The sequence below is a fragment of the Mauremys reevesii genome, linkage group 9 (genome assembly GCF_016161935.1).
Source record: "Mauremys reevesii isolate NIE-2019 linkage group 9, ASM1616193v1, whole genome shotgun sequence".
Lineage (NCBI taxonomy): Eukaryota > Metazoa > Chordata > Testudines > Geoemydidae > Mauremys > Mauremys reevesii.
Genome location: NC_052631.1, coordinates 27717739 through 27727389, shown reverse-complemented (window position 1 = coordinate 27727389; position 9651 = coordinate 27717739). Strand labels below are relative to the sequence as shown.

Below are 9651 nucleotides of genomic sequence, written 5' to 3'. Positions count from 1 at the left end.
TATGGGTGCACAGTAGCTAGAGCAATTGGTCTGCTTTTAAATAGAACACTCTCTACCAAGACTGTTTACATAGCTTTCATTACATGAATCTGAAATGACTTAAAACTCAGCCAGTGCTTTATGACATAGTATTATGCTCCCTTTTTAATGGCAGTCTGGTTTGGGCCCTAGTGGTATATGAAGGTCTGTACAAAAGCATCTAGATGTTCAGTTAAGAAAGATTTCCCATATCCTCTGAAAAACAAGGGCCAGATAGCTGAGCGGACTGTATGCATTTTAATTTAATTTTTCTTTTTTCAGTATAAGGAAACTGCCAGTTAAAATGAACTTGATATAAATGAATCTCAGCACTCCTTGGGGATCCAATTCACTGAGGGCAAGGTGTTTTTCCTTCCAAAGGAGTTAACAAAGAGCTGCACTCTCACTTCTCTAGCTGTGTTCATGCTACATTTACTATAGATCTCAATACCACCTTTGCTAAGAAAGCTGAGGCTTCACTCGTTTTCCACAGAAAAGACAGTCGCCATTTTCTGTTAAGTGCTTCCACTGTTTGGAAGAGAAAAAAAATATCCCTAACCCTGTTAGGTGGAGGATATACAATCAGAATTAAGATTGTACATGAAACCATACTACTGAATTAACAGTTTAAGGACCTCATCTTTTAGTGAGAGTTTAAAGTGTATTATTTCCAACTGGATAACTAATGAAGCTTTTGGCGTAAAAGCTAACATGGAGTTCTAAATTTAGGAGAGATTCTTCCCTGAAAAATATTTAGTGGCTACAACTATTTTAAGTAAATGTTTTATTAAGCAGAAAGGCTATACATCACTGCTCGAGAGAGCTGGGGAGCAGAAGCAGTCTGTTTAATTGCCTCCATTTGTACCTGAGAGAAGATACAGTCAGTTCAGGAGAGTAGTCTGAAAATTTCTTAGGTATGAGCTAGTTTGATCTCAGAACTTACAAGCATCCGCTACCATTGCTGTAGACTGCAACTTCTTCAATCCATAGTTATAGTTCAGTGAAACTTAAAAGGTCTATTGGGCCAGCCTTGGAAGAAAACCATAGCTATTTAGCATGTAGAGCTTAAATTCCATACAACATGCCAATAAAACAATTTTCAATTCTTTAAAAGTAGGGGAAGGTCATTCAAAATTGACACTTGCTACAAACTTTTATCTCGACTACCATGGTTTTAGTTTGACCAACCACACCATGTGAGCAGACAGCTACATTCCCAACCTCTGCTGGTTCATTAAATATTTCCAAGCTGCAGAGAGATGAAGAAAATACCTATTCCCACTACTCTGATCTTTTGGGTGTTACTAAAGTTACACCCTTCCTATCTCTACTTCAATTTCTGCAGTGAGATAGGGTCTCAAAATACAATGCAAGTATCAAATTTTAACAACTCCTTAGTAAAGGTGTAAGGTATAGGTAAGAGCAGAATTAAGGCGCAACACATGGCAAGAAACAGTGTAAAAGCTGAACAAAGCTTAACTGCAGTAGTATAAGTTGACCAGTATGTGCAGTGATCATTCTTATAGCATTTTCCAAGTTTTAATATTGCATGGTCAAATTCAATCTTCCTGTCATACTCTAATGCTGAAGTTAATGGTTCACCATAGCAACAGAAAAAAGGATACACCACCTCTGTGTGCTCTGTTGCATGTTTTCATGCACCTGTATGGTCTCTGCTCTTAGATTTAACATATGCACACCTCCTTCCCAAGTGATGTCTTTGCAGAACATATGCTACTTTTGCTAATAAATCTTATTGATCCATGCTGTAGGTTAGTACCGCTTCTGCATTATCAACATGTACTAGTTTAGTGTGTTTTCATGTGCCTGAAATAAAAGTGTAATCAAAGATGAAAAGATCACTAGTGTGTAACATTAGTGCCCCAAGAATCTCAGAATCTTGGATATGGTCAGTGATTCAAGCAGTAAGGCTCCACCTGCTAGAGTAACTGCTTTTATAAAGCACAATATTTGAACTGTTTATGCTAGAACAGCTGTAACATAGTGGAGAGAGCACTAACATACTCCTGGGGAAATTCTGCACCTCTGCACAGGCGCAGAATTTGTGTCCCCTGCAGCTTTCTTGGCTTCCCTGCAGAAAAATGACTCTTGACAGAGGAAGCAAAGGGAAGCCACAAGAGCAGTCATGAGACTCTGCCCAGCAGTATGTTTGGGTGCCCACAGCAGCCAGCGGAGAGGTAGGGATGGGACTGGAGAAGACCCATCTGGTGGCTCCTACCCTGTGCCAGGCTCAGCTGCTAGTCCCAGCTGGACTGGGGCGTATGGGACTTCCTCTTCCCCTGCACAGCATCCAGGGCTGGGTCAGATCCACCCCCAGATTTCTCCCTCAGCTGTTGGAAGCGGAATCACTGTGCAGGTAGCCATTTACCAATCCACCCAACTTCTGTGCATCCAGACCCCCTCATACTCAGACCCTCCCATTTAGCCTCACCCCCCCTGCACCCAGAACCCGCCCACCCCCAATGAACCCCACTCCCCTTACACCAGGACCACTCCAACAAGCCACCTGTACCTGGATCCCCACCCTACCAAGCCCTCACCTGCTGCTCCTGGATCCCCACCCCACTCCCCCAGCATCTGGACACCCCGAGCTCTGCCCACCTAGACCCCACATCCACCCCACCCACCACTGAGCCCCAACTATCTTCACCTGGACCCCCCTGCAGAATCCCATTACCGTTGCACCCAGAACCCGCCCACCAACAAGCCCCTGTGCAGCCAGATCCCCCACTGAGCCACCCACACCCAAATTACCTCACACAGAACCCCCTCAACCCACACCTGGTTTCCCAACACTAAGCCCCTCTACACTTGGATCCTACCTTGGTTCACCTAGCATAGAGGGGTAGGCCTGGTCCTTGCGCTGTGTCAGGGATGGGTGCAGCCTCACCGCTGAGTCCATGTCCCAGGAAGGAGCTTCACCATGATCTCCCATCTCTGTGCAGCCAGTGGCTTGTGCTCCTCAATGCCATGCTGGAGCCACCACATTTATTTGACAAAATGTGCAGAATTTTAAAATATTGTGCACAGAATTAAGTTTTTGGCACAGAATGCCCTCAGGAGTAACTAACAGAAGGAGAAGCCCCTGGCAAGGGGCATTTTAAATTGGTATTTAATGTTGCCCACATTTACACCCCAGTTTTTCCCCTATGAATTACTGATACACTTTCTTCCAGAATCAGACAAAAGCTTCATTACTCATTTCTTGGCATCCAGGGGCACTTCCAATGGAAAAGTTAGTAGTCCCAAAACTCATTTTAAGAGCAAAGACTGAAGCACATTGTTACATTCCCCCCAAGAGGGATAGCCACTTAGAACCCATTCCCCCCAATCAATCCCCTAGTCTTTCATTGCTCAGCCCCCTTTATAAGTGGGAAGCCAACTCAACACACAGCCAACCACAATTAAGACAAGTACCTATCTTAGCTAGATATACTGAAGGAAATACAGGCCCAGAAAAGAAAACCCTCATCCTGAACTTTAACCATTCTCTTCTCCTAAACAATATACGAATACGTAGGTGAGATCTTCCACTGGTGGTTTATAAAGTTTCCCAGCACCATTGTATCGGAACACTTCAGTAGAGTGGGGAAGTAAATTCATGCTGCAACATGGAGGTGTCAACGGGGAGGCAGAACTGGATCAGGACTAGGGTGGAGCAAGTCTCGCCATAATTTACCCTCCCCCACTCCCATGCCACTTTGCTCAAAACAAGCAGCACAATAGATTAACGTTAATATTAGGTAGCCATATTCAAAATGGTACTATGAAGACGACATGCTCAACTGGAGTAGAAGTAGCAGACAAAATTTCATATCCACCTATGGTATAATGGTCAGGTAGATTACAGGCAAATTACTTAAAGTAGCCTTTTTGACGCCATCTGTATCCCTAAATTATTTCTACTGAAAGCTGCCTTCATTGTGCAGCATGTGGTAAAAGCACAATCACTTTAGAATCAAATACTTTTTTGGGTTCCAGAGAAATGCCATTCTGCATTAGACTAAAGGGATGAGAGCGCCTAGTATCTCATCTTCAACAGTGAGCAGTATGGTACTGGATTTTTAAGAGGAAGGTGCAAAATTCCCCATCATGTACCTAACCCTGCAATAGTTTATCACAAAGAGATTTGAATGTCAGTTTGTGAGCAGGTTTTGTTACAAAGTCTGAGGATTAAGCTTCATTGTAGTTGTGCCTAGTATAACAACAGATGTTTTTATTTATCTAAATATCTAGTCCTTTTAGATTTATTAAACTATTGTTCTTGACTTTTAGGTAAGGGGGCAAATCAGTGACTTGTAGGTTTGCTCCAGCATGACACCTCATTCATATCTCTGGGACATGCTATTTCCCAGCTCGGTTTAGGCAATACTGATATAATCAATGTATCCTCCTAGGGCTAGACCTGTGGTTTCAATCCTTCAGCATCAGAGCAGCAGCAGCTGATGATGAATTAGCAGGTTCAGAAGGAAGTCAGAGGCCTAAGGCTAAACTGCAGTTTCTAGTCATTACAAAATATATACTGCCCCCTTGAAGAGCAGCAATAAAGGGCAAAACCACTCAACACCCCGCCAGCCAGAATTAATTTTATTCTGCTTCACTCCAGTAAGGAGGAACAATAGGTATGTCTACACAGCAAAGAAAAATCTATGGCTAGCCCATGCCAGCCGACTTGAGCTCACAGGGCTTGGGCTGCAGGGCTGTTTCATTGCTGTGTAGACTTCCGGGCTTAGGCTGGAGCCTGAGCTCTAGGACCCTCCCAACCCACACAGGGTCCTAGAGGCAGGAGTCCCAGCCCAAGCCCCAAATCTGGACAGCAATGAAACAGCCCTGCAGCCCAAGCCCCACGAGCCCAAGTCAGCTAGGCCAGGCCAGTCATGGGTGTCTAGTTGCTGTGTAGACATACCCAATGAGGCTACTAGTCATTTCATAATCTAATGTCCAGAACAGTCATAATTCTACCTTAGCATTGTACGGTCAACATATCTCAGGATAAATTAAAGGTTAAAAGACTGATCAAGAAGAGCGTACAATAGCACCAGTTGATGTGTAACCTGGTGATGTTTTCTTGGGAGTGGGAGGAGGAAAGTTAGGCGGGGAAGATTCAATGCTAAACCCACCTCTGATCCATAAGCAAAAATAATTTCCTACTTCTAACCACACTAATTGGATCCACAAAGATATCAAGGAAAACTTAACTTGCCAAGGGGCATAACTGCATAAGGGTGACCTGCTTGTATACACCTGCTCTACATTTGTTACAGCATGAGGTTTAATGCACTGAGTTTATACAGTGGGCATATGGGATTCCTGCTTGTGGCTGACTGGGGTCATACAAGCTATTTAAAATGATAATACTAAGAGTAATCACTCCTGAAGCTATTTTCTTAGGCTTTGTTACTGGCGGTGGTAGAACTAGCTACTATGACTCCTCCCTCTGTCTTGCCCCACACATCAAGGCAGCATCCAAATCTTGTCAGTTCTTCCTCTACAACATCTCTAAAATCTTGCCTTTTCTTTCGCACCACACAGCTTAAACTCTTACCCAGGCCATCATCTCCTCAACCACCTTCTCCCTAACAACCTGTATTAAGCCATACAAGTCAATTCAAAACAAAGCTGTTAAAGATCATGCTTTTTTTGCCTGCCTTCACCATATCACGCCAAGTTCCTCAACTGGCTCCCCATTTTACAGAGTTCAAGAATTTTGTCCTCATCATCAAGGCCCTTCCAACTTATCTGCACGTGTATCTTATGTCATGCTCTCATCTAGTTCTTCCCCTCCATCCATCCTTTGTGCATAAAACGTCCACCCCACCCTAATTCATGAAAGTCCTACCCTCTTCTCCCTAAAACACATTTGTACAGTAAGACCTGCATGAAGTCATCACCTGATAATAGCTAGGTAGAAGGTAATTCATGCAAATAACTAGGTAAATGTGAATGACCAGTTAGCTTCATCCTCCCTCCCCATTCCATACTATTGTTTCTCAAACACACTTGTTGCATCTTGTTTTAAATTACATTTGTAATCTGCTGGGGCAAAAATCATGTTTTGCTACCTATTTATGCAGCACCTAGCACAACGGGACCCTGATTTTGATTGAGTGCCTTTGGGCACTATGATAATAGACTAAATAAACATTGCCAGCACTGTGGAATTATCCAGTCATGTTAAGTAGCCCTTCCTATTAGGATCATTAAACCAGAAGGAAAAATATAAATATAATGGATTTGGATCTGTTATTTTATATCTGAACAGAATAGGAACTTCTACCCTTTATATTTAATTTTAAGAATTTAAACTATTCACCCAAAACTAATCTCATTGGATGTGCAGTTGCTGTTCAGTTACAATTTTGCACTAACAGCTAGAATACTGACCAGCTGATGGTAAATGGAAAGAGGAACATGTCAAAAGCAAATTTTGACCCACTTCCCTGTTACTAGAAACCCTTCTTGAATTTCCCCAGACACAAGTCCCTGCTTCTGATTCTGAGCCCATGCTAGTTGAGCCAGATGTCAGTTATCACACTGGAGGGCAGAATGGAGCAGTAAGGAAGCACATGTCTGGGGATAGAGGCAACTGGGAGGAGGTAGATGGGAGAGGTGATACCCAACTTCAGCTCTTGGGTGCTACTTACTACGTTTGAAAGAACAGAACCATAGATTCTCAACTAACATTTGAGTAATTTTAATTAAATTGCTCCTTCCCCTGTAAATCAAGTTCTAGACAGATCAGTGTTCCACATGGCATCTTCCAACTTATATATATATATCTAAAAAAGTATTTTGTGATGGGGAAAAAAATTATAAAGCTTCTAACCACTTAAAAAGGAAATTTTAGTTATTTTCCAAGTGGGGGTTACAAAAAATGCACAACATACTTGTATACTGCATACAGCAAAACTATATATAGTGGCATATTCCAAACTCCAAACACATGGATTGGTTATATACAATAGTACTAATGCCATAACTAGAATGTATATGTTCTTTCCCACATAGTGCAAAAAAAAGTCATATAGAATTACAATTTTTATACATTTAAATGGAATTCTATTTAACAGAAGGAAAACATTAAATGTAAGTATTTTATATTTACAGTTAAAATAGTTCACTTTGATACAATCCTGGAGACTCTTGAGCATTCATTTCCTGTTGCAACTGTACATTATACACAAAAGTGTCTTCCTCTGTTTTACTTATAAAATATTTTATAACTACCTATACTGATTGACAGAAAATAAATCCATAATTAAATATTAGTCTTGACAAGGAGTTACACATTTTTAGTTTTGCAATTACTATAAACTATCAGTCCTGAAACACAATAGAACAAGACCTGACTGGTTAAAAGAAAGTTTTATGTTCTAGTCTGCATTTTATTTACATTTTTTAATGTTTCTATTCGGGGGGCAGGGGGCCAGGCGCAGATGGTCATATTTTCAAAGAGTGCCAGAAAAATTTACAATTTTCATGCTAGAAATAGGTCAGAAATTTACAAATAAGAATGCACAGTGAAATAAGTTATATAGTTATGTTTTGATATTTTTGGTCCACTTCTCAAATAAAACTACTTGTATGCAGAAATGCTGTAATGTTTGAAATATGACTTTTTATAAAAGTTTAATGAGTACAAAAATATTTAAAGAGTTTAATTAACATTTAAATAGTCAAACCAATTTTATCCTTGTCAGCTGATTTCACAGTCTATATTCTATCCACCAAAGTATTTTAACAGCATAATTATAAACACACATGGAGTGTGTGCACATAAAAACTAATGCCACATCAAATATAGTACTATATCCTTTATTCAGAAAGAATGACTGACCTACCCTCTTACAAAATTATAAATCAATCAGAGTCTTAATTTCATTGATCTTGGTTTGTTTTACTTCACTAACAGTAAGCTTTTTAGCTGCAAAGGCTCCTGCTGCAAGTTCCCTCTTCTTGTTCTGGATTTGCAGCATATTTTCTTCCACTGAGTTCTTCACAATGAACTAACAAACATTAAAAAGAAAAACAACAAACAAAGTAAAAGGTGGACATTTTCAAAAATGGGTGCCTAAATTTAGGCACTTAAGTGATTAATTAGAATTACTCTGTACTTAGCACATTTGAAGTCAGGAAACTTCTTTAAGTGCCTATGTATGGATTTAGAAATATAGGCCTATGTTTCTGGAAATTTTGCCAAATATGGTAACACTCTGAATGAAGTGCGGCTCTATCATTCACTTACTTTGCCAAAAGAGTAAGTGACAAAGTAAACAGACAAATCTTAGGTCTTGGGGGAAAAGGAGTAATCTCTCTTTTGCCTCCATTTTGATTATTGGAATAACCAATTCTTCCTACTTGCTGCTGACATCGGAAGAGGAACAACTCCAATTTCCTAAATGAGATTCCCCCGGTGGGTGGAGGAGGAGGAGGGAAGAGACAACTGGCTGGTGAAGAACAGATCAGCAGCTAGGAGACCTACAGTGACGTAAGGAAGAGCACGTGGGTCCCTCCCAAAAAAGACCAACACCCTGGCTGGCTGGATAATAATAGCATGCCTAGGGACCTACAGACTGGGGTAGTGGCTAGATTCCATTCAAGCTTCTGGAGCTTGAAACACCCTGGGAATCCAGAGCACAGAAGCTCAGATTCCCCTCACAGCAGTCCTAGTGGGTGGCCAGGCAGGGGAGCTTTCTAGGATCTGTGACAGAATGGTGGCAGTGCAGTATTACGTGAAGATTTTTACAACACTGTTGCAAAGGCTTATACTTTTGCTCTTTAAACTGAAAGCAAGAGCAGGTCTGTTTGTCTGTCTCAGGTAAAAAGCTATTTAGCAAGCACAAATTACAAGCAGTTCATGAAGAGTGGCTTCTGGGCCTGTATGCACAGTGAAGTCTACCTGCTGCTGATCAGCAGAAATTGGAGTTGGTGGCCAGGGTGCACTCATGTGCCATGAGGCACAATGGGTCACCTGCTCCAAACCAGCAGCCAGAGGGGATCCCTTTTTCTCCTATAAGGCATGCAGTGACTAAGGAGATGGGGCCATAGATGATCCAGCAGAGGTATCTACAGTGAAAAGATCCACAGCTGTGGAGGATGGAGGAGACATGGATGGAGCGGGAAGCCAGACATCAGAGTGAGGAGACAGAGCTGGAGCAACAGAAGCTTGCTGACCTGGACAAAACGCAGGCAGCTCAAACAAGAGATGAGGGTCAAGTCACACCCATGGGACCCAGAAGGAAGGACATAAGTGTGTGCCTCATCAGGGGCTAGCATACAAATAGATGAGGGAATGGACGCCATCACTCTTCCTGCAGCTGAATCACTATGGACACTAACGTTTGTTCTGGGATTCTGACTGTGGAAAATTATTTATCTTGATGTGTTTTCCATAATAGTGTACCAGGGTCAAATTATGAGGGTTCAGGTACAAGCCCGTCATGACCAGACTCAGTGGTTGAGGGGGAGAGCTTGACATCTACCTTCACTGGGGAACTGAGTCAGTGCTGAGTCTCTCTGTGGCACAGCTAAAAGGTGCTGTGGCTCAGAATCGGCTGCGAGCAGTGAGATAGTGGTACAGCTAGGAAATGCTGTGGCCCAGAAATTCACTAG

General features: G+C 41.8%; 1 protein-coding gene across 2 annotated transcripts in view; it reads right to left on the bottom strand.

Moving 5' to 3' along the window:
• Positions 1–6717: 6717 nt before the first annotated feature.
• Positions 6718–9651, bottom strand: part of HLTF (helicase like transcription factor) — a 46620-nt gene continuing 43686 nt past the window's right edge. For both annotated transcript variants that reach the window (XM_039489344.1, XM_039489343.1), the window contains exon 25: positions 6718–8045. In XM_039489344.1, coding sequence (XP_039345278.1) covers positions 7893–8045 — 153 coding nt within the window. In that variant the 3' untranslated portion in view covers positions 6718–7892. The remainder of the gene's footprint in view (positions 8046–9651) is intronic.